Source organism: Pararge aegeria, chromosome 4 (genome assembly GCF_905163445.1).
Source record: "Pararge aegeria chromosome 4, ilParAegt1.1, whole genome shotgun sequence".
In the NCBI taxonomy this organism is placed as follows: domain Eukaryota; kingdom Metazoa; phylum Arthropoda; class Insecta; order Lepidoptera; family Nymphalidae; genus Pararge; species Pararge aegeria.
This window is the reverse complement of record NC_053183.1, coordinates 13607219-13634106: the sequence shown is the minus strand read 5'-3', so window position 1 is coordinate 13634106 and position 26888 is coordinate 13607219. Positions and strand designations below refer to the sequence as shown.

General features: G+C 36.3%; 1 protein-coding gene across 1 annotated transcript; it reads left to right on the top strand.

Moving 5' to 3' along the window:
- Positions 1–1898: 1898 nt before the first annotated feature.
- LOC120637917 (inter-alpha-trypsin inhibitor heavy chain H4-like) lies at positions 1899–23519 on the top strand. Its single transcript, XM_039909984.1, has 22 exons — positions 1899–2124; positions 5293–5460; positions 6696–6892; positions 8119–8229; positions 8331–8584; positions 8893–8996; positions 9119–9259; positions 9869–10069; positions 10580–10730; positions 11272–11403; positions 11558–11695; positions 13210–13376; positions 13668–13814; positions 13918–14115; positions 14751–14847; positions 15828–15890; positions 16881–16934; positions 17498–17527; positions 18769–18786; positions 20211–20377; positions 21604–21779; positions 23398–23519. The coding sequence occupies exons 2-22, from the start codon at positions 5302–5304 to the stop codon at positions 23438–23440; spliced, it is 2748 nt and encodes a 915-aa protein (XP_039765918.1). The 5' UTR covers positions 1899–2124; positions 5293–5301; the 3' UTR covers positions 23441–23519.
- The last annotated feature ends 3369 nt before the right edge of the window (positions 23520–26888 follow it).

Below are 26888 nucleotides of genomic sequence, written 5' to 3'. Positions count from 1 at the left end.
TTTGCAATTTTCATCCATGATATGTACTGTGTAAGGCTTTGGTAAAAAAATATTAAACTCAGTTTTTGATAATATACCAAAAGCTTGAAAAAGGGAATGATAGGCAATTATTTACAGAGAGGGTTTCAGAATCTAGCCCCGCTACGCTGCTTCAATGCGGGTTGGCGGGCTGCAAGGATTATTTTCCCATAAGATTAGTGATAGTAGCCGGGACTGTCCAAGGCAAGGGGATAGATACCGCAAATTGTATAACACCACGCTGTTGAGAACATTTTACAGAAATATTCAACACCTCAAAAATCTAACCCAGGTCTATGTAAAACATGAAAACAACTAGACAATGAAGCAATTGTAGTTCAAAAATGCAGTCTTTTAGCGCCTACTTCCACCTACCGGCTACCTGTGATTCATTTCCTGTGACGGCTGATTGGCGCAGTGGGCAGAGACCCTGCTTTCTGAGTCCAACACCGTCCAACTGGAAAATGTTTTTATGATGAACATGACTGTTTTTCAGTGGCTGGGTGTTTATATGTATACTAGCTGACCCCAGCGCCATCTGTCGGGCTGATTTGTGAATCTAAACTATCCAGGGTGTCCCCCAAAGGCATTCCAAAAGATTCATTCAAATCGGCCCAGCCGTTTAGGAGGAGTTCAGTGACATACGCACGCACACAAGAAATATATATATAAATATAATAAGTATTAATGTTTATTCATTAAAAAAATATTCATCAGTCAACTTAGTACCCATAACACAAGCTATGCTTACTTTGGGGCTAGATGGCGATGTGTGTATTGTCGTAGTATATTTATATTTATTCATTTGATGCACCTAAAGACTGTCGACCTAGTCCCCACTACCATAATTCTAACAAAGTTCAAATTCAAAATTCATTTCTTTCAAGTAGGCCTAATATACTAGCGGCCCAGTTTGGAACGCCTTACAAAAGACCTATGTCCAGCAGTGGACGTCAATCGGTTGAAATGATGAAGATGACTAATATAAGCACTTTCGAACCGTCAAGTCTATCTGGTTGTAGTGACTCTACCACCGGTATGGAAGGCAGATTCTACCGAGAAAACGCCGCCAAGAAGCTCAGCAGTTGCCAACATCAATTATTTACAATATAAATTTTAAATTCATTCTTCTGACTTATGTGTACAAAAGTACATAATATGTAAGATGTGTGTGTATAATAGTAAGAGCATAAAGTGTCGTATCTAGGTGTGGTGTGCAGTGACGTGCATAGAGGGTAGGCACAGGGTATGCAGATGATATAAAATGAAGAAATCTGCAGTACGAGTTATAAATACTTAAGGGTAGGCTTTTTATAACTCGTACTCGATATTTTCAACTCACTATAATAGCATAGTGAGTTGTGTGAGAACTCAACACACCTTTGAAAGTTTCCTTTGTTAAAGTGCACTTTTTATTATCTCAATATTGCATCAATGTTTGGGAAGGCACTGGCCCCTAAGATACGGGATTTCCTAGTTTAGGGGTCAGGAATACAAAGATTTATTGTACTGAGTTTTTCTAGTAAATATTTTCTATTTTTTCTTCTATATACCTCTTAATCATTTACTGAATAAGTGGGATTACACATTTCTTCACCACTGAGAGTACCTTAATATGGATATTAAATTAAAGGGCTTCACTAGTAGAATAATGTACACCGTGACAAATTTCAAATCAAAAGCCGCAACCACAAAAAGGCGAATTATAATATATCTTTTTTTTTCCTTACAACTCCCTCATTATGTATATCAAATGTAAGGGCTTGACTAGTAGAAAAATGCACGCTATATCGAAAGACTGATTGTTTTTTTTTTTTATTTATATAGACCATTAATAATTTATTTCATGAGTGTGTAAGTAAAGAATAACTACTTATAACATGATACAAGTTTCTTTATGTTCGACCGGTTCCGACAATGAGGAAAAATTTAGCTCGTCGGTCATCTCTGAGTTGGTGCTTGATTTTTTTCTACATGATTCTTTGCCCGAGTCAGTTCAACTTCGAATTGGCAGTAGATTAACGTATTTAAGTGTTCTAATGATAATTTCTACAGATATAATAACAGAACCTGGGAAGATAATTGAAACCAGTGAGTAGGTATTAAGTAAGTAAGTTTGATACCTACATAAGATCTTTTAATAGTATATAATAATTGCGATTTATTATTTAGTAGCCGCTATATACTTAAATAACACACTGTTAATATTGCAGATTTTAGTTTCCACAAAGATGCACACATACCTGTGACCTTTCCTTCATCTAAAGCCCTGATTGGTTATATATTTTAGTTATAGATACATTAGAAGATCACGAATACCAATACACTCTTTCGCACGTATATATTATGTACTCTATGTTCTAAATTCTGTGGTTTTGTGTAAAGAATGTGGAAATATCGTGAACACATCTTTATGCGTATGAACGTGTTACTGTTTATTTTGAATTATAATTAGATAGTCCTTAGATATACTCCTTTTTGCTGTTACCATAGTAGGTAATCTGTGACCCCGTCATTTGAACTCAAATGTAAAAACAGCTGATGTCATTATTATGAAAAGTTCGCTTTGTTTAGTTATTCGTCCATCCGTACGTTATGTTATAAAGAGAAAATAATTTTAGTTGCTTTTTTATAACCATATCTGCACCAAAAGAAGCTGAATTTCCAGAATTACTCAAGTACCAAAAATTTATTCAAAAAAAATTGGATCTTTAAGAAAATTGCAATAATGTAGCCAAAGTAGCAAAATTTGTTTATAAAATTAATTACGGTTGGTTGCTTGGACGGGATCGCTTTGTAGGGATATTTGTACCTTCTATCTTATCTTCCTTTTGTATCTGCATTTTTGATTTTTGTTTTTTATGTTGTGTAAAATAAAAGCATTTTCATTAATGTATTCATACTTACTTGGGGTGCGCTGACAAAACTATTTGTGACACATAAACATTATGTACAACGTAATCAAAATACTCATTATTACGTACAAAAAGTCTACTAGGAAATATATCTTACTTTTATAGTTAAGTAACAATAGCAGTTTTTATGTTCCAAAATTGTATTAGATTGCCGGTAGGAACAAAAATCGGTTACATTTGCATCGTATTCAAATAAACAGTTTTATAATAAACATAATATGTCTGTTGCTGCTACTGTCACATATCTCTCAAATAAATTGTTGCTATGGGATACTTTAAAAACAAACGCGGACGAAGTCACGAGCACCAACCGATACAAATGTAAAGTTGTAGGGAATATATGGACGTATTTACCAGTTTGAATCCAGTTTCAAAACACACACGCAAGAGGCAAACAAGTTTGCATCCTCATCTTTTATATTATTTTCTCATAACCTCTTTACATTATTTATTAAAAAAAGGTTTTTTATTTTCATTTTTCATTTATGCCAATAAAACAAAACAAGGTGTTTTCGTCTTAAAAGGCGACTTTATCTAATTGGCTGTCCCATAGATTAAAGAACATAACAAAGATATTTAAGAAAAGCGATATTCAGTATAAATTTATGCCACTAACACAATTTCAGATAGTTATGCAGTATTAACTTATAGTTAGATGCTAATAAATAGAATATGAGAGTATAGAGTAAAGAGTTATAAAAAAAAATGTTTAATTTGAAAAAAATATGTTATGATTATTACTTTTTTTTAAATGTGAAGAAAAAAGAATAAACTAACATAATATTTTCGACAAAACTGTTTATTTTAAAAAACGGTAAAAAACTAAATAATAACCGAGGTGTATTTTTTACACCCTGATGCATTAAATCTTAAATTCATATTAGAGGAAAGTAAGTAAATCTGGGTTAATGCTCTTATACTCAAAAACAAATAATTGACAAAAAAAAACAAACTTCTAACTCCTGCAAATTCATTCGTCCTAACATCGCAATCACTCAATAATATGACCGCGAGTCTAAATATGGTATTTTCTCATTGAGACCAAGTAGTAAAAAGGCTAATAAGATATGGTTTCAGTTTCATATTTTGGGGTTGCTTCAATGTTTATGATGCATGAATTTACGTTAAAGTACAAGGTCAAGTATATTTCGATAAAGAATTTTAAATATGGGCTAGCCGATATTGAGGTACTTAGGTGGCTGGACACTTGTTTTGTCGAAAATGTTGTTTTGATAAAATCGAAAGAATAAAAAAAATGGATTAAGAAATAAAGGCTAAAAACATCAAAGTGGTTCGCGAGACCAAGATAGGTGCCCTACAAGAAGCAACAGGTCCATATAAAAATGAACTGATTTAAAAATTACTCGAAGCAAATTGAAAAATATACGAAAATTAAAAACAAAAAATACAAAGAGGCAAAGAAAATTGAAACATGAAAGAAAACTAGAGATGGAAAAGAAACCCTAGAAATATGAAAAAATATAATACTAGTGGCAATATTATTATTTATAGTGAAGGTGAAGAGGATATCCATTGAGAAACGGACACTGAAAGATTTTCTTTCGAAAAGCACCATTAAGTTCGCTCAAATTACATAACAAATACTCAAATCGCTATCTCAAAGTGGTGTGCCTATAATATATGGAGTTCCCTTAATTTTCCCAGGATCCCTCAAATAGATCTTCGCCAAATAACAAAAGAACCACCTCCGAGGTAGAATTTACCAAATAAAATAAGAATCATCAAAATTGGTTCATAACTGACGGAGAAATCGCGTAACAAATATACAAAAAAAATAAAAAATCTAACCCTCCTTTTTTTTAATCGTTGAAAAGGAATGTTTTTTTTTTTGACATACATTAAATTTCTGTTGTACGTAAGTAAATCTTTTAACTCTGAACTGCTGCCCTTTTCACATTAAATATATCATCTGGGAAAAGGTAGCACGATATAATGACCCGTCAATTTAATTTATCTCAACAATTTATGAATAACAAAATTATAACTATAGGTATAATTGTAAATAACTTACTTTTCCTCGATGACGTTATTTAAGTCGCAACAGGCGGTCAAACAAAACATCAATCAAACCAAACCTTTAGCATGTATGTCCGCAGCATGTTTACAGGTAGGTGTTTTTTATTACAGTTGAAATAACTAGTATTTTTTGTGAATTATGTAAAAAATTTCATTAATAGTAAAAAAAGTTAAAGCCTCTCTTAATTAGTAATAAATATTATTATAAAATATTTTCACTTTGTATTGTAATTTCGATCGATTCGATTGATTTGATTTGTAATTTCGTATCGTCGGTAGATATATTTCGTAAATAGTAATGCGCTCTGTTCAACGTTTTCAGATTAACAATATGAAGCGTTGGTGGCGGATGACCGCGCTGTTCTGCATTGTGTTATCGCTCAGCGCGCAGAAATCATCTGCGGCCCATGCAAGTTTCCCGAGCTATCCAAGTTTCCCCAGATTTCCAAATGTAGATGATCACAGCGTTATCGTAGGCAGCAGTTTTAAGGTACGCATTTAGTAAAGAATTAACGTAGAGAATTCTCCCTGACACACTCCTCGCTGCATTTGGATTCGCCTCCCTGGCTCTGTATCCGCGCTGACAATAAAGCGTTTTTATAAAAGCAACACACTGCAACACTTGGATAATTCCGGCAGTCGATTCGCCATCTCTGCAGTGACCTTAATTAACACCATCCTAGTTTCGCAGGCTCTCTCATAGTCCATAAACGCCAAGCAAATCGGCCGGTTATAAGTAGGTACTCTTCCGTCTTCTATATAACCTGCCGCAGCCTATGAATGTGGTGGGAGACTGGAATGACTCTCTAAAACAGCTCGTATACATGATCAAGCAGCGAACTAGTATGTGTAAGCCATACAGCTATTAGGTATCTTTTTTATTTATTTATAGTAATAATGGACGGACTAAATTGATGACCCACCTGATGGTAAGATGGAAAAACACGTATGCAAAGTACCGCCTAGTGTCAAACAATCTGATGCGTAAGTCTTAAACCTGTGTGTCTGTTATTACAATGCACAATGCTAGAACAATAATGGAACACATCAATGCTGCTTGGTGGAAAAACAATAAGCATGGTGGTAGAAATTCCGCGGACAAGCTCTGTCACTAAAAAGCTTTACATTTAGTCTGGCGTAGAAATAAGAAGGGCGTCTTACCTTTTTATTCAATGTTCATGAAAACTTCATAGAAATAAGACCGCGGTAACTACTATGCCAACTACTATAACGTGCATTACTTCAAAGACTAATATCTATGACCATGAAAGTATGAGAAAGATGCATTATGAAAATTAAGCTTAATTTGCTATTCTCCGCGAAAAGCAGGCGAATCTGTATGTGGTGTAGTTTATAATTTCTTCAATCCTCATACTTCACACCAAACAGATCTTCGGCAATGCAGCCTCCACGCACCGGAGCAAAACGTGCGGATGCATTAAAATGATATACGTCCTGTATATAATTTATTGGAGTAATTCTCCTAGTTATTTAAATCCATAAGATACATAGTTCTACAAAGATCAGCGATCATTTTTGCAATCAGAACTTCGCACTAGTATCCACTAGGATTTTTTTTCTACTTCCCCTGCCCTGGCCTAAATGATCAATTGACCTATTATAATTTTATTTTCGAAAAAATTTCAACGTGTTGCTATTATGTAATATTTAGATCGAGAATAATTGACAGTGTCACCGTGTATCTCAGTTCTTTAAATTCCGCAGCCGGTAAACGACGACCTCACAGACGATGAGCCCGCTGCATCCATCAAGATGACGCACATGCGCGTTCGCTCCGAGATTGCTATGCGCTACGCCCGCACGGCCATCATATGCAATGTGTACAACCCCAGCAAGAAACCGCAGGAAGCCACTTTTGATGTGCTGCTGCCTGACACAGCCTTCATCAGCGGATTCACTATGTAACTAAATAGCACGCACACACTCTCACACACATGTAGACACACACATGTGTACACACCCACATATGTGTGTGTGTGTGTGTGCACTTAATAGCTACTTGCGTAAATGGCAGGTATGTGCACCAGTTACTTTCAAATTCAAACCAGTATTTGAACATACACCTGCAACCCGTCGCATCGATTGTGAGTTGTGACGTATAGGCAACCGATATGCCCCGTCCATGGACCCCTTGCGGCCGAACGTTATTATATTATAAACATCTCCAATCTATAGTATATCCGTGTAATGACCTGTTAGCTATGTGATTTATTACATAGTCACCACATTCATATTTCAATTTAGATGATTATTTAGGTTTCAGAACAAGTTTTCAAACTATTAGGTTGTTTAGATATTAAAGCATATAACACGTATATTTCGATTAACTCTCATTGATTTATTCAGTCGTACCGATTATAATTTATATAATGTGTACAAAACTTTAAACAATATATAAAAATCCTTATAAATTATATTACGGATCGGATTCCAAGTGCTGCGCGGCTAGATCCAAGCAAACGATGATTAGCGCAACCTAGCGAAAAGGAAAATGAGAACCTCAAGTACCACAACCTTCTGTACCCGAGGTAGATAGTAGTCAATTTGGGAATTTTCATTATCTGAACTTTCTCTGGTATGGTATAATGGGAGGCTTTGACCTTGGCTAGTAATACCACACTACCGTCTACCTCTGCCACACGTATCTCTAACAGGTTGACATAAGCATCAGGAATCAGGATGACATTGCAGCTCATGGCTGACTTTTGTGAGTGGCTGAGTGTCAGTCAGGTCTATTTAATGATCAGAATTCTAATGGCTTTGGATGGTTTTTAACGATTATTATTCTATGTAAGCAAAAATAACCGGGACAAAGACTTAAAATGTTTATTGGGGCAAAGAATGGACGAATATAATTTCCCAATTCTAAAATTTCTTAAAGGAAACCAAATTCCTAATAATTTTTGGGCCGACTGGGCATTGATCCCAGGACCCTGTGATCCGTAGTCGAAAATGGAAACCGCTTGATAGCGTGAATATTCTATAGACAACTTTTATCAACACAACTAGTAATTAAATACGTATATTATCTTTGTAAACGACATTGTTGCGTCATAAATATGAGTTAAAAAAAATCATGTGTAAAACAATATTTTTAACGTAGTTCATATTGTATTCCATATTTTAGGACTTTGGGTACAGAAACCTATGAAGCATATGTAAAAGAAAGGAAAGAAGCTACTCAAATATATGACGATGCGGTTAAACAAGGAGCTTCTGCTGCTCACGTTGCTACAAAGTGAGTAGATTACGAACAGATAATTAAGAATATTTTATAAAATCTTATCCTTACCTCAAAAAAACCTTAATTAAATAATATGTAAACTACTGCCATCACAGAGCACGTGACTCAAACGACTTTACGATAAAATTCAACGTCGAAGGCAGAAGTAATGCAACGTACCGCTTGAGATATGAAGAGTTGTTGGTTCGTCGAAATGGCGTCTACAACCATGCTATCAATCTGCACCCTGGCACGCTTGTGCCTAAAATGGACGTCGTTGTACACATCAAGGAATCGCAGCAGATCTCTGTACTGCGGGTGCCTGAATTGAGGTCCGGAAACGAAATTCATGCGACAGAAAAAGACGCACGTAAGTTTAAACATTTACGAAGCTTCATTTCAGTTTAATTCTAGACTAAAAAACCGTGCCAAGCGACGCCCATAAACCAACGGTTTTTATTGGCTAGAGTTGCTACCAAAAAAAACACATATATTAATTATTTTAAGCTAATTTAAACTAAAATCTTCTGGATACAGTTTTCTACTCTTATGAATTTGAATAGAGAAACATTAAATAAAAAACAATATTGTTGAAGTGGAACTTGCTTTAAATGTATACTAACAATAAAAGTGCATCTAATTAAATAAAAATGAATAATGAATCAATAATACAAACAGAAAACGCTAACGCTGTAATTCGAAGAGGAAAAAATGAAAGGGAGGCTACAATTTCATTTACACCTAATCTGGAAGAGCAGAAAAGACTTGCTGAACTATATGCGGTATGTTTTATTACAAAACTCTTTATAGAATGGGCCAATGTTAGACTAACGAACGCATTTAATCGTTAGTTTAGTTTATTCCAATCATATTGCTATTAAATAATATAAGTTGATGTTTTTAGGAAAAAACGAAAAAAACAGCTGACCTTGATTCTTCAAACGTTGGCTTCGATAGTGCAGAGAAAGACAATGAAGTTGAGGGTCTCTTGGGTCAATTTGTAGTACAATATGACGTAAATCAGCCAGAAAATGGAGAAATTTTGGTAGGTCAAAGAACATTTTTTTTTAAATTATCTATAGGTACTATGTGCTAACAGTTACTAGCTAATCCCCACGGTTCAACCCAAGAGAAGTACAGGTCGCAACGTAATGATACAAAGTCTAAAACTAAATCATTATCATCATCATCATCATATCAACCGATAGATATCCACTGCTGGACATGGTCTTTTGTAGGAAGTTCCAAATTCCACGGTTTTGTGGCGCTGGGTTCCAGCGGCTACATGCGACGCGCTTAATGTCGTCTGTCCACCTCGTTGGGGGTGCGCTGCGTTTACCAGAGTGGTGCTGCCATTACAGCACTTTGGGACCCCAACGTCCATCCTTTGTCCTAACTATGTGCCGGCCCATTGCCACTTCAGCTTCGCGACTCGTTGAGCTATGACGCTAACTGTGGTTCTTCTACGAATTCCCCCGAATACGAATTTCTGATTTGATCACGTGGAGATACTCGGAGCATAACTCTCTTCATCGTCGGCTGAGTGACTCCAAACCTTTTTATAAGGCCCATATACAATTAAAACCATCGTCAAAAAATATGGGCAATAGGTAAGCTTATTTGGCTGGGCTAATATGAAATTTGCTAAATGCAGGTCAATGATGGCTACTTTGTGCACTTCTTCGCCCCGAGCTCGTTACCGCCGTTGAGTAAGCACGTGGTGTTTGTACTCGATACATCCGGCTCCATGGGTGGGAATAAGATTGAGCAGTTGCGGAAAGCCATGATCGCCATTCTTTCTGACCTAAACCCAAGCGACTATTTCAGTATCGTCGAATTCAACTCAGGTGTTCAGGTAAACATTATATATTAATATTTATTTAAAAACAGGCATCTTATTTTTTATTCATAACATTATTCTAACCACTATACCATTTACAACATCGTGGTATTGTATTTGCATTTTAATATCATTTTCTCTGTAGTGTACAATGTTATGAATTTTATTCAATTTATTATTTATTTTGTTGAAATCAGCATTCTTTTTTATTTTCTTAATTCTGTGGAATGAATTGCCAAGAGATATAAGACAGTCATGGACATTATATATATTAACAATATATATATTATTATATAATTTTATGTATTACAATATGTAAAGTGTATGAAATTTATTTTATCACTGGTTATCAACCTGTTGCGCTATCCCATTTTCCCTTACATGATTCTTCAATCAAGGGCTGCCTAAAGGAGATCTCTTAAAGCAATCAGACCGCCTTTGCGCATTTTATATATATTTTTTATTTTTTGTTCTCTGTAATTTGAGCAAAGACTTTATCTATATATCTATCTCTTTTCTGATCAGGTACACGAACTGAAAGAAGCCAAGAAAGCACTGACACCTTACTATACAAATCCCGATTCTCCTGTCGGTATAGTGCCTGTACCTGCACTTGCATCACCAGATAACATAGCTTCGGCAAAGATTATTGTAACCAGACTCATTGCTGTGGGAGGTAAAAATCTTATAGTTTATTTAAACATTTCAATTATTGTAAGTATTTTGGTCTAGATAACTAGTTCATTAGTAGAAACTGACTGAGATGAGAAATAATTTTTGTAAGCCTAAAATGTTAAAACTATTGAATTACGTTCGCAGCTTACGTCGTAGAGTTATAGTAAAGATGTTTTATTGGTGGTAATGTTAGATCATAGAAAGACCATAGCACATTAACTGTACAAAGCTTTTCGCCAAACGACGGCTCCCATCGGCTGAACCACTATGCGAGTCATAAGGTTTTGGTTTTTTACAACAGCGTAGGTACAGTAGTTACCACTGAGTGTAAGTGGTAATGTTTTAAAATTAAATGTTTTGTTAAAATTCGAGTGCTGTGAGTCTCGTCTGCGGCGACAAAGTGACGCGTACATAACATTTCCATATGTTCCAATTAAGAGGGGTTCTAAAGTAGGGGATTTTTGTTAAAACATTCATTTTACACTTAATTAACTTATCGATAACCAACGAATACCAAGCTTTTATTTTTTGCATTTAAACAGGTACCAATATATACAAAGCCCTTGATGTGGCCATTAATATTGTACAAAGCCGAGATCTTCAGAAAGCTCAAACAAATTCGGCAAATGTATCGTTGATATCTCAGTATAACAACGGAACAGACCAAAATAAAAGTAAGAAATTTTTTAAGTCGAATATTTAATTTAACATAAATGTCTTAGTTAAAATGAACATTCTTGTATTTGAAAATCTAAGGTCAACTAATTATTGAAATGAATATTTCTTGTATTATGGTATGTACTGTTTTAATTATAATTATGCTTTCAGATGAGCTGGAACCCATTATAATCTTTTTAACGGATGGCGAGCCAACCGTGGGTGAAACCAATCGTGACCGCATAATCACGTACTTGTCCGAGAGAAACTCTGGCCCGAATAAAGCTACTTTGTACACACTTGCTTTTGGTAAATATTAGAGCTTAACTTTACTACGTTACTACGTTATTGTTTATATGACTGTGTTACATATCCATACTTTTAGTATAAAAAAGCGGACCCGCACGACTTCGTCCGCGAATAAGTCGACTTAAAACGAACCACGTCAACTATGACTATCCAAAAAAAATCTTAATCAATCGAGAACTCCGGTACGCGGATTTTGAAAGACAAATGGGAAAAAAATAGCGATGCTATCCTGTAGAAGCTGTTTGCTTTTCCGGGATAAAAAGAAGCCTATGAATTATGCCAAACTATATGGTAGGTATCTCTGCCATATTTTAGCCAAATCGGTTCATTCGTTGTGGCGATAAAGCGTAACAAACATCCATCTATACATACATACATCCATCCATACATCTATTCTCACAAACTTTCGCATTTATAATATTAGTAGGATGGTACGCATGCATTCGATCTTTTTGTCATATGCCTTGCACCTTGCTGTTATCTGTGAAGAGTTATGTCCTTGATCTCCGACAATATTCATCAGACCTTCATTTAAATTAGACACTCTGTCAAATAAAAAAAGAATTATTAAAATCGGTGCAAATATAACGGAGATATGAAGTAAAATTGGTAAAAACTTTCATCCCATTTCCCGGAGGAAACTTATTGTTTATGGGGATAAAAAGTAGCCTTTATATTCACCCGGGATATTAGCTACCACTATACCAAGTTGTATTTAAATGCGTTCAGTAGTTTTCACGTGATGCCCGGACAGACAGACAGACAGATAAAAATTTAATAAAGATCTGTTTTGGACTCAGGATCGATTATAAAGCATCCCCCGGTCAAAATTTTCAAATTATATTAAATGTACAGAAATCATCCAGTTACAGTTTTATTATAAGTATAGATGTGAAAGTGTGTCTTTTTGGCACCCGTTCAAACACTGCACCCAACTTGACGAAATTTGGCACACAATTAGCTTTGTTTAATTTGTTTTTTGCTTTTAATTTGCATTGTCGACCTTTTCTTATAGTCATAATTTACCAAGCAGATGGCCCATCTGATTGTTGTTGGAAAATAATGTCTTATACACAAAGCAACACCTCGCAGGGCATGCAAGGAACCTGTCCTACAAAGTGTCACGTTGTGTCCATGAAAATGAGGCGTGGATGTCTCAAGCCTCTTCTGTCTGTAAATTGTGATTATATCCGCAGCCACACCCTTAAGACCGGAACACAACCAAGCAACAATGGCGGCAGAAATAAGCATGTCACAAAAAGTTCTACTACTACTAAAAATCTAAATAAAATATTACCAGGAAAGTATCTGGCGCCATTTCCACTAGATTTCCCAAAGAAAAATAAACCTCGTGCTAAAAGTCGCAGGCAACAGTTTAACAGTATTAATAGCAATGAACTTATTTCTAGGCCTTAACATTTATTATTCTATAACTTGATAGCGGCTTTATATAAGGTAAGATAGTGAAAGCCAAGCTGCAATTTTGTCTAATCCCGAACAACCCGTATAAACAGGTGAAAATGCAGACCGCGTTTTCCTGCGCAAGCTGTCTCTCCGCAATGACGGCTTTATGCGGCACATCTACGAGGCAGCTGACGCGGCGCTACAGCTTCACGACTTCTACCGGGAGGTGTCCTCACCGCTTCTCTCTGACGTCAAATTCTTATATCCCCGCCGACAGGTAGGTATTTTAATTGGGGACTACGTAGATAATAATTTATTCTCATAGTCAACCGACGACGCTAAAACGTACATAACCCATACCTAACGTATCTCTTCGGGGATTCGGGAGTGTTCTAAGCTGTTTGATGAAAATCGGTCCAAGATGGCCGCCACAAAATGGCGGGTTTAATATTTTTTACAACTCCCTCAATATGGGTATCAAATGCATGACTAGTAGAATAATATACACTATATAGTCGGGGGTTTCTTAAATTCTTTATTTATATATTGATCGTGTGATTTTTCTCAGATAAAAGAAGGGTCGCTGAGCCAAAGTCGGTTTCGCACTATCAACGACGGTTCGGAAGTGGCTGTAGTGGGTAGGGTCGCTGATAACATCAATGAAATCACGCCTCAGGTGCTTGGATTAAGGGCAGAAAGAGATGGTCGAAGTCGGGTATGTTATCTAATTCAAACTAAAATATTACTGGCTGTAGGTCGTTTTGTACCTATATATTTGAAACAGGATCTCTCTCCATATTTGACATTCTCATCCGCAGAAACTTTACGAAGTAAATCCTACAGTGCCCGTGACTCAAAACAAAGATGAGTACTTGCCCTTAGAGCGGCTTTGGGCGTACCTCACTATCAAACAACTGCTGGATAAAAGTGACGCCGGCGATACCAGCCAGAGTGGGTCAGAGGATGACAGTTCTGAAGAAAGACCTGAGAAGAAAGCTCTGGCTATCGCACTTAAGGTTAATTATTATCCGTTCATAACTCGTTTTATCAGAATTTATCTCTTTTCTGAGACACCCCTATTTTATATATCTATTTACGCATAAAATCTTCATTGTTCGTATCCATACCTATACGTCAAACACAAAATAGTCTTTGGTCAAAAAGCGTATTACGTAATCACTCTTCTCACACTTGTTTGTGATACTTCACAGTATTACTTGTGAAACAAGTGATACTGTGAAGGAAAACATCGTGAGGATACTTGCATGCCTCCTGAGAGCTCTCCATAATGTTCTCAAAGGCGTGTGAAGTCCACCAATCCGAACTGGGCCAGCGTGGTTGACTACGGCCTAAACCCTTCTCATTGTGGGAGAAGACCGGCAGGGTGATTACGTATCTCGCGACAGCAATGCAACAGACGTAAATCCTGCAATCACTGCTGTCAAACGTCACTTTTCCATACAATAAATAAACAAAAGTGACGTTTGACAGCAGTGATTGCAAGATTTACGCCTGTCGCATTGCTGTCGCGAGATACGTAATCACCCTGCCGTGGCCGTGGCCTGCAGTGGGACGGTAAAGGGGATAGATAACATGATGAAGTTGAATAAGAGTCAGTTAGCATGCCTGATAATCGTTTAACATGTTTTAGTACTCGTTTGTTACGTCTCTGACATCGCTAGTGGTTGTCAGGCTGAACAAAACCGATGTCGTAGAGGCTGTGGATGTGGAAACTGTCGACGACCCAAGTGAGTACCTACGAGTATATTACCATCTGCGCTTGCCGATATAATTTCGGTGATGTGCACAGGGTTTTTAACGGGGGTAGGCATGAAGCAGTAAGATGGCATAAAATGGGGAAAAACCCTCCTCCTATAAGTTTAACATAAAAGTATTAGGTTAGGCAGTGCTTTTGAGCGTCTAAGAAGTGCACACCATTAATTGCAATATGGGCATGAATCAACTTGGTTCCCAATTTTTGATTGTTTTCCCAATTGGTTCAATTTTTGTTTTTCCCAATTTTTGATTGTTTTCTTAATATTGTCATGACAACTTAGACACCATACCATATATTTGAAGTTATTCACTCACTTCTTACAAAACGATGAGTGAAAAGATAAACGATTTAGCTTTGACAAAAGTTAAAAAAAATTAATGACTGCCTTCTTCAAATCCCGTCCATCTGTCTATCCGTCTATCCGACAGTCACTGGGCTGAACCGTAATAGCAGAAGTTTTTTTTACAGTATGAGTTTTAATTGCCGCTTTAACAACAAATAATAAAAAAAAAAAAAATAGTGCCAGCTTAAAAGGAATGTGGTTTTTGTTTGATTTTGCTTGATATTACTCATAATGATAATACTTTGTAGTGTTTCATATCGCACCTTAGTACCTGATATCTCCTAACGCCACTTAAACTCGCACTCAGCCGGTTTTTTTATTCTATCCTTCTTATAAGGAAAAGAAAGATAGGGTATATTAATTTTATAAATAGGAAAGTGGAATGGGAAAGTGTGTTCGTTTGTTTGTTTGTTTGTCCTTTCTACACAATCAATTTGATTTTTAGCATAGCGTTAGTTGAAAGGACGGAGAGTAACATGAGCTACTTTTCATTCCTGGAGAAAATGCGGTTCCCACGTGATGTGTAAAAAATAAACGCGGATCATTAACTCATCATCATCCGCTAATTTCATATCATGTAACTTTTATATTATTATATCACTTTGTAGGTTTCTCGCCGTTTAGTGCGTCCTTTCCGCTCAAGAATTTGACCTATACCAGTGCAAGTACTGGTAAGTGCAATTTTTTTTTGTTTTAACAGTCCGTTACCCATCTTGTACTTGTATTTGACGACCTCTTTGGAGCAGCTGCTGCGTTGAGCGCTGTGATTTAAATGCGAGTGCCGGGTTCGATCCCCGACAGAAGCAAATTTGGGAACCATTATTTGTGAATTTTCCCTGATCTGGTCTGATCTGGAGGCTTCGGCCGTGGCTACTTACCACCCTACAGACAAAGAAGTGGAGATAAGTGATTTAGTGTTCCAATAAAATGTCGCGTAGATAGCGATTAGGGTTATGGAATTAATATAACTGCCATATCTCCAACAGGTTGGATTTCAGTCAAGGGCTAAAATAAAAAATAAACAAAAATCCACACTGTGTATTTTTCGCCTAGCGAGAGAAAGTACTTGCCTGTCTGAAAGTTCTCCATAACGTTCTCAAAGGCCTGTGAAGTCACCAATCCGCACTTGTCCAGCGTGGTGGACAACGGCCGAAGTCCTTTACATTCTACATTCTGAGTGGAGACTCGTGTCCTGTAGTGAGCCAATAATTTTTGCAGATAAATATTTGAATTTTATGATGATATCTAAAATTATAAAAATTTAAATTCACTATACTTAGATATTTTATAATTGAATTTATCTAATAGTTATTTTAAATCTAAAACATCGCATTAATCTGTAAAGATGTTTAAATAAACGTTCTCTTATTAAATTTGTGTTATGTCTGTTACGGTAAAGAGGCGGTAATGACTCGATATAAAGTTATGTGTGGGCTTTTATTATAATGAATTCTCCGTACCAGTCTGTGTTATGAAATTGGTCCAGCGCGTGCCTCGGAGAGCACGTAAAGCCGTTGGTCTCAGCTATTATCACTAACTAGTGATAATAGTCGTTAAAACCGACCAACCTGCTTTTGCGAGGTATGGTGGAGGAGAGCCAAGAAGTGGAACGTTATTAGGCTGAGCTTGTTGAGATAATTTTTACCGATCGTATTCTTCAGATGAGGGGCTTACCGTCGCTTCAAGCTTAGGACCTGTGCTGTTTGCTCGGGCAAGTAAGTTAACAAATTTTAGATAATATAAACGCGTACTTATGCATGCATTTAGCGCTTTTGGTTTTTTTGGAAGATCTTCTGGAAAATCGTAGACTAACTGTATCTGTATATTAAAGATTTTCGCAAAAAAATAACTGGGATACGTTAGAAATAACAGACGTGAGTAATAGAACGTTCTATTACCTATGTCTGTTTGTCTGTATGTGTGTTGGTTTGTAAGCGCATCACACAAAAACAACTACCTATTGATTGAAATAAAATATACTTTTCATCCCGAAAAACAAAGGATAGACGAGAAAGTTTTTGTCGATTTTACTCCATAACTTCGCCATTTTAATATTTTTCCTTTGATTGGGAAGTTTTTATTATAAGTTTGATTATGTGTTTGAACTCTCTATACTAAAGAATTATCAGTCCTGTCTGTATTTAGTTGCTGCTAAGTCCACTTAATTCGATATTCGTTATTATATGCTTTACGATGCGATGCTTACTATTTTAGATATGCTTACAGTTAAGAAATAAAAAAGTTTTGAACATTATTTCATCAATGTTTATTTCTACAGCCAATCGCCACAACTCCGGCGCCAGTTTCGGTAAGTTTTTTTTAGTAACTACTACTTAAAGTACTTAACTACAATCTCTAATAAAATAAATTTATTTAGGGTTTTTTAAATATACAACTACAAGTAAGCCCTTGAGTACAAAATCACCTAATGGTTAGTTACGATGCAGTCCAAGATGGTAACGGGCCAACTTGTTAGGGGTATGGCAGTTATATTAAACCCATATCGGGATATCGTACTGGAACTCTAAATCGCTTGGCGGCATATCTTTGTGGTAACTAGACATGGCCTAACCTGATGCCCGGCCGAAATTTCTGTTTTTTCTCGTTATTTATACTCCACAATATAAGAAAAAAACGTGTGTGTACTATGTAGACGCGTTAGAAGTTATACTTCGTAACCAGATAAAAATCTTTTCAAAAATATTATCTTTTGCTTTATTTTAAGTGTGTAGAAAAAACTACACTAACAATAGAAAAAAGGTATTTGATACATTGAAAGTTTTATTATAACGCATTACCAAGTAAAAAAAAGTTTATCTAAATATCACAAAAAAAATATTCTTACATAATTAAACAAATTCACTCACATAATTTATCCATAACGCGCCAAAAGAAGTATAACTTCCAAAATCAGACTCTTCAAGTAGTAAGTAGGCTACAAAAGGCGATTAGTTGCATTACTAGGCTTTTCATCTGTCCATTCTTTTCTGGTTTTTATTTCCATTCATGAAAATCTGCATATATTCATAAAAAGACCCGCAAACAAAAATAATGATCGCTCTATGTCAAAATTTGAAAGGCGCCAAAAATCCTTTTTGCATAGATTTTTGAAAATATTTTATATGCTCGTTCCTCAGTACTAAATTTACGCATAAGCAATATTTCTTAAGATCTACTATCAAGGTACACGATAGTGTGGTCAGCCAAGTTGCAGCCAATATTATACGAATCATTTATACAATAATTCACTCTTGACGGCCGATTGGCGCAGTTTGCAGCGACCCTGCATTCTGAGCCCAAGGCCGTGGGTTCGATTCCCACAACTGGAAAATGTTTGTGTGATGAGCATGAATGTTTTTCAGTGTCTGGGTGTTTATATGTATATTCTAAGTATATATATATATTATTATATATTATTCATAAAAATATTCATTAGTCCTCTTTGTACCCCTAACACAAGCTACGCTTACTTTGGGGCTAGATGGCGATGTGTGTATTGTCGTAGTATATTTATTTATTTATTTATTTAATTCATTTTATTTTTTTTAGGTGGTGGACCCACTAGTGGTAAGTCAAACAAAAGTTCTATGTTTTTAGTTGGCTTTATTGATAATAATAATAATAATAATAATAATAATAATAATAATAATTACAATCTTTCGCCATCCCGGCGAGTCACTCAGACATGTGCTTTCGGGATGTCCCGCGCTTACTAACACAGGCACAACCAAGCAGCCAACATCCTTCACCGAGAGCTTGCTCTAAAGTACGGTCTCTTGGATCAGGGGCTGCCGTACAAGTACACACCGGTGCCTATTGGGACCGGTCTATTATTACCGACAGGACGATCTTGGCTAATAAGCCAGATATTGTGATAATGGACCGGGCGCAGTCTCCATTCCACCAAAAACACCCTAGTTTTTGGTGGACATCTCGATTCCGTATGACGAGAACCTCGTGAGAGCTGAGACCGAGAAAAATGTATCTTGATCTAGCTCACGAGGTTACCGCCATGTGGCACGTGGAGTCCGCTGAAATCATCCTTATAGTTATATCTGCAAATGGTTTAATCCCAGTTAGCCTAGCACACCATCTAAGGCGACTGGGGTTCAGTGGCAATTCACTGGCAGCCAAGATGCAGAAAGTGGTGGTGCTGGTCTCGGCTAGGATAGTCCGCCGATTTCTAAGCCTGTCGCCCTGACCCCCGGCCGTCTGGCCTCCCCTGCCGAGGTGTCATCCTCCGCCCGGTGCAAATATGTATTTATGTAATGTAAATTTAAATATATTAATCTCTATGTACCTAAGTAAGTATATTAATGTTGTTTTGGCTCATTTTATGTATTTATTTACACACGGGCGTGAGAGTAAATCTCGAATAATAATAAAATATTTTTATTGGTTTCATCATTGCTAGAAACAGTTTAGTATAAAAAAATGTCAGTTTTGGCTTCAGTATCGGTTATACAGGGCATTCCAATAAATCTTCAATGTACAGATTTCGACCCGGCATAGTTTTAATATAAGTAATAATAATATTTTTTTTTGTAAATGTACCTAATTATTAACGAATAATTACATTCACAAAAAAAAAGAAAGGAAAGAAAACCAAGGTTAAAAAAATATTTTTATAATTTTATTTGATACCTACTCTGTATTCAAAACTCGATCCTCCCCGCTCCCAAAAGGGAAGCCCAAATTTCAAATTGTGTCCAAAAACTCCGGGCCCTCTAGTTTTCGGTTTCTGAAGCTCGGTTCGAACTTAAGTGCAGTTAGAAGTTTTTATCATTCAGTAAGTACTTGGAAATTGTTCATTGTAAAGTGAAGTTCTGAGGTGTCAGAGCGAAACATGCGTACAGAATACACTGCAGAAGATCTGTTTGGTGCGGAGTGTAAAGATTGAAGAAATTATAAATTACACCGCACAAATAAATTCTTTGACAAATTAACCTGTGTTTATATAAGTTATAACACTGTGTTTGTGGTGTGTTTAGGTGCTGTTACACATAAACCGTATTCTCCGCCAATGGCTGACTATGAAAATGATTATGACCTAGAAGCCTATGAATGGACGTCATCGATCCAAGTATCGGGAACTGACTCTCTCGTATTGAAAGTAAATGGAACTGAAGTCGTCCTCAATCTCTCGAAAGATCTTGTTGTAAGTAATTATTTAGGAGTGGTGACGTTAATAAGTAAACATGCACCTGCTCCTACGACCTACAAATACTATACATTCCTATGCTGTGTTTGTTTGTTTGTCCTTCCTTCACGCAGCAACATTCCAAAGGAAATAGTCATGCAGTACCTACACAGGGACCAAATCGAGGGGTTGAGCTACTCTGATAACACTGGTCTGCAAAAAAAAAAAAAAGGTTTTTTTCTCCTTCTTGTTTTCATGCATGAATTCTTCATATTTTGTGCTCTAAGCACGGAATCTGACATACAGTTAAGTATGTCAGATACCGTGATTTTTTAGATTTACACGTAGATTTCATATATAATATTTAATTAACAGATAATATTATTAAAACATCAATTATTATAACGAAATGAAAATAAATATCTAAGTTTTACATTGAAAAATCCTAAATTATAGTCACAAAATGAACAATGAACAAAATGAATCGGTCAGCTATCTCATTATATGGTGAGAAAATTTGTTATTTTGTAGTTTTTTTCCTTTTCATTGTTTCTATTGGAGTTTCTTGGCGAATTGACCAGTCAGAACAGAAATCGGCAAGCATTGCTGCTGACCATATATTTTATATTTATTGTTTCTGCTGATAAAAAAATACATAAACTACACATAAAATACTCAAAACCAATATAGGGAACATGAACTTTATGCAAAACTTACCAAAATATTTGATACAAAACGTCAACAATTAAAAGACTAGTTTTCACTCAACTGTTGTAGAGTCACAGCGAATACTGCGCATCCGCGTCTGTACTACCATAAAAATCACCTTCGGCACTTCCCTTCTTTCTCTTACAACTCGCTAAACTTTTTTGTACATACACTGTTTGCATTTACACTATTTGTAACATTGACGCGCAAAAAAATTAAAAAAAAAACCCAAATTTTTGAAATTTGAAAAAAAAATCATAGAAAAAAACCTAGACGTGATGGAAAAAATCGGCCAACGGGGATTCAGAACATTTGAATCGTCGTATTTATGTCAAATTTTTTTAAAGGAGAATGAAAATAATGTAGATTCTGCTGGGCCAGCGTGGTGGACTATGGCTTATACCATTCTCATTCTGAGAGGACAACTATCCACTGTAATGGGCCGGTAAAAGTTTGATAATGATGAGACGAACATTTTAGGTAACCTAAAACTTTCACACTTCCGCATTGCTAAGGGTTTTTGTTTGGATTTGTAGCCACCAAAATCGAAAGGAGGAGACCCCGAGTGTTTCAACAGCTTACCTTTAACGGCAAAAGTGGTTGCAACGAATGAGGGCCCCGCAAGTGTCTGCGTGTACATCTCGCGGTGCGACGCCGCGCGACACATCAGCGTTAATGCATACCAGACCAGCTACTGCCTCGTCAATGATCGGTAATACTGAGCTAATTAAAGCAAGTTATGCAATGAATAAGGTTTATTAAAGAAATGCCCCAAGGCACTATAGTTATTCGACTTCTGCATGCCAATTCGCCATAAAAGTGTCCACATTTTCAGAGCACATAAAGTGTCATCGCCGACTTAAGCGTTTTTTTCAAATAATGTATTTCATTGTTGAGTAACATTTAAGGTGTCTATTTGTTTATGACGTTACATAAAGACAATTTCAGCAATGGGATGCACCAGCGTAATTCATCATTTTACTACAAACATCATACTTAGGTAGGCACGCTTTATTTACGACAGGCTTGCGACAGGCGTAAATGTCGCGGTCTTGCTGTCAAATGTAAATTTTTGCATACAAAAAAAAATATAGAAGTGACGTTTGACAGGAAAGATTGCAAGATTTACGCATGCCGCAAGCCAGTAGTAAGATACGTTATCATCCTGCTGCAGCAGCTTCTCTGCACCTCTAGTATTTCTAGTGACCATTCTTCAGGTTTCTTAGTCATTGATTGTCTGCAATGACCACGAACGCTTATCATATAGGCGACAACTATACACTATCATTCCATTGGTGTTACATTGACTTTTCTTAGCTTGGGCGACGTACCTATTAACAAGAGCAATGGAGAAATACAAAAGCACACATTTATGACTGAAATATAAAGGTATGGAGAATATTTCGACGTAGTAAAAAGGCACGACAAAAAGGCACTTACCAAAAGAAGAAATAAGATAAATACACTTTAACTTACTGTTATGCCCATTTTTACTAACGACGAACAAGGTAATGCATAAATAAGTAACGCCTAATCTAAGGATTTTTCTAGGCATACTACATTTGAAATAGTTATCACCTATGAGTTGGTGAAACGTTTTTTTCTATAGTCATCGCCTTAGGCATTCGATTTAGGTGATACCTAGGTTTAGTGATATTGTATAATAATACTTTAAAAAATATATACAAAAAGTTTCTAAGGTTATTCCCTAGATCGTACTGAAATCCACGGCAGAGTGATGTAGTCTCCCGGAGAAGACGCCGTGTTGAGACACCGTCAAGAGACACCCACATCCTGTAGGGGTATTTTGTCCTAGCTCTACTTAGAAGGACTTTCTATGACCTTAATGTCTGGAGCGTAAGAAAAAGAGTGTGTCAAGTAACGGAGTGAGACAAGTTAAGTCGTCAGTTCTGCGGAATCCTGCAAATGGTTTATAGTCTAGTCAACAAGTGCTTATTTGACCAACTTTTTTTAGCAGTCTCCGAAAATTATGATCGATGTGTCATTCGATTTGGAATGACAACTAGATGATTTTGAAAAAAATTAAGGTCCGCTTGCAAAAAGTGTAAAAGTTATTAACAATTAAAACCAAAGCCCCTTTTTTTTAGTTAATTGTTAATAACTTTTACAATTTTTGCAAGCAGATTTTTATTTTTTTCAAAAATCATCTTGATGTCATTCCAAATCGTTTCATTCGATCATGATTTTCGGAGACTCCTGAAAAAAAGTTGGTCCTTGTTGGCTAGGCACTTGTTGACTAGATTATTAGCTTACGATAGATAACATTCACATTATACAAGAAATTAGTTAAAATAACGTATCCTTTTCAGGTATGCCGGAGTTTGCTGTCCAAGAAATGAAATAGACAAATAATACCTAACCTTTAAATACTTTAACCTTTAAAATTATAATGCGTTACATGTGCATTCGCCTCTGAAGGCTTCAATATCTAATTAAGCGTAAAAAATTTAAACATTAAAATGTTTATAATAAAATGTTTGTATTATTTTATTTTCTTGAGGTTCAGAACTATAATACACAGTTATTGATAAGAAGAAGAAGAAGAAAAAGTCTTTATTGCACATACAAATATAAAACAAGGTTAACAAAAAATAAAATAAAAACGATAATATACATATGCACAAAGGCGGTCTTATCGCTTGAAGCGATCTCCTCCAGACAACCTTTGGTTGAAGAAACATATTAAAGAAAACGGGATAGTGCAATACTTAAATTGTGCTAATTATAAACATGGCATACTAATACTACATATATATAGTAAAAACATATATATTTATATATATGTATATATATATATATATATATATATATATATATATATCAATATACTTATAAACTTAAAACCATACTTTAAACATACACATAAAATACATAGATATTTTGCTACATACTAGACAGGAAATAGTCTTTTAGCTGCGATTTAAAGATGTTTAATGATTTGGACTGTCTTATATCCCTTGGCAGCTCATTCCATAAATTAACCACCTTTACCGTAAAAGAATTGCCATACGCCAATGAACGACTAGCAGGAACGTGTAACAAGCTGTCATTATTTGCTCGCAGATTTAAGTGAACATTGCTACCAAGAAAGGTCTCGCTCTCGCTCTCGCTCTTTTAAATATGGTGGAGTTTGCGGAATTGAATATAAATAATATCCCGAATGCTTCAAAAAAGGGAATGTAAGTCGTTTATTTACAGAGAGGGTATCAGAACATAGCCCCGCCACGCTGCTCCAATGCGGTTAGGCGGGCTTTAAGGATTATTTTCACATAAGATTAGTGATAGTGCCTAGTGATAGGGGTTTCCATACAATAAATAAACAAAAGTGACGTTTGACAGCAGTGATTGCAAGATTTACGCCTGTCGCATTGCTGTCGCGAGATCATCCGTGCGTGACTGACCAGGGCAAGGGGATGGATACCGCAAATTTTATAACACCAGGCTGGTATCTACTATGAATATTTTACAGAAAAATCCAATACCTGAAAACTGAACCCAGGACCGCCTAGACTATGAAGCTCAAATTTACACGTATTAGCGCTTGCCTCCAGCCTTCACCAGTGATTCATTTTATGTACAAACTGTAGCTCTAGTAGGGGCTCCACCAAAATTCAATTTCAAAATTCATTTATTTCAAGTAGGCCTAATATAAAAGCGGCCCAGAATCGTGGAGTTTGGAACGCCCTACAAAAGAGTGGGCTAGAATTATTTTTCGGGGGGCCGAGTTCTAGGCCGCACTATTCGAACACTAGGGCGCACCTCTAACTTTTCAAAGTTATGTGCGTTTTAAGTTATTAAAATATCACTTGCTTCAACGGTGAAGGAAAACATCGTGAGGCAAATCTATCTAAAATTATCTCCTGCTCGCGGAGTATATCAAATAAAGCTTAAATTTCATAATATAGTATGGATTTCCGCAAAGTAACGGCTGCTGCTATCCATCTATAAAATTAAGAAGTAAAAAGGAACAATAATAATAACAATAACCAAAAAAGCATGTTACATTGCATTGTTACCATTTTAATTGGTTTTTTGATATACTGACGTGTTTTCAAAAAACTTCAATTCCTCACTGCTTTCAAAAATAATGCATTGTGCACAACAGAATTTGTAACAAATTCAACAAACTTAGGAATTGGACAGAAATGTTCAAAACAAAACAAAAGCGCGTCAAGATTTCGAAAACCTCAACCATTAACAATAACTCCTTCCCAGACCAGATTCAATTTGAAACCTCGAGGGACGACGGAATTTGTGGGGTTTTTTTGAAAAATTATCAATGACAGCTTCACAATGATGGAATAAGGTCTTTTTGGGGATTTTTTCGTTTTTAAAGCCGCCCTTTCTGGGCAGGAGTCAATGGGGCAGGGGTCAGTGGCCTTGGATTATAAAGTTTGGAGGTTTCGAGCGTCAGTTATTAGTGGTTTATGGCTTACGTTGTATTGCCGTGGAAATTGGAATTGCCCAAAAATTCGTACTTAATGCAAGAGACCCGTATTGCACGCCTCATAAGCGAAGCGTTGAGGTGGTTATTACTGTCAGTTTACGAACACCGAGTGATTCTCCGAGTTAGAATGTCACCTTTTGTATGTTTTATTGCTTTTATAAGTGAATATAAATAGACAAATGTTGAGAAAAAACACTATTTTTAACACTCATGATATTTTTAAATCTCTTTTTATTATTTAAACTAATCAAAACATTGCATTGCATGCCTGAAATTTCTCCATAATGTTCTCAAAGGTGTGTGGATTCCACCAATCCGCACTGGGCCAGCGTGGTGGACTACGGCCTTAACCCCTTCTCATTGTGGGAGGAGACCCGTGCCCTGTAGTGGGCCGGTATTTAATATAATGATGATCATGACCTATGTCCAGCAGTGGACGTCAATCGGTTGAAAAGATGATGAGGATAATAGCCTAATATAAGCACTTTTGAAACGTCAAGTCTATCTGTTTGTAGTGACCCTACCACCGGTTCGGAAGACAGATTCTACCGAGAAGCCTGCAAGAAACTCAGCAGTTGCTCTTTTCCTACCATTAACTAAATAGTTAATTTACATTGTACATTTCACATTTGAAATTCATTTTTCTATCTTGAGAGAGATGAAAGCGGAGCCGGATGCTTCGAAGCAACCTTTTGATTAAGTAATTCACCAATTGTATAGTAACCTCGCTATAATAAATGTGTTTTAACATAGTCTTTAAACTTTTGCATTTGTAGGTACAAAATTACCTTAGAAATTCTAATGTAATTTTACCTTATAAAAGCGCATACTTACCAACGATATACTGTACCAACGATGTGTTTACCACTGCGAAGTCGCCATTGCAGCCGGCCACTTTGGCCGGTGGACACGTAAATTATATGATTTTTGTCTCCTGTCTGTGCTGTAAACCGTACAATGCTCTAAAGCACTAGTTACAAGTGTAAAACATATAGACGGGATTGGACTGGCGCTAGGTAAAGCGTATACCCAAGAATTTCCAGCAAGGTTACAATGGGTATTATCAAATAAAAAAAACATCGAGGCCAACCAAGGCGTCGCAGGCACGAAAAACGAGAAACAGGCACCTATTTAGACACAGAAACCAACGTAATAAGTAAAAGAATAAAATGTTGAGTTTTCCTCAATAATTTGGTCACGGCGCAGCCAATTAAAAACCATCCGCCAACCTCCAACAAATCATACGCCGTTGCTCTTGGCTGCGCGAGTGATACGAGCATATAGTGTCGTACCTGTGTGTGGTGCGTCTGTGGCATCGTAGCTTCAAAACAGATGAACAGATTTTGATTTAGT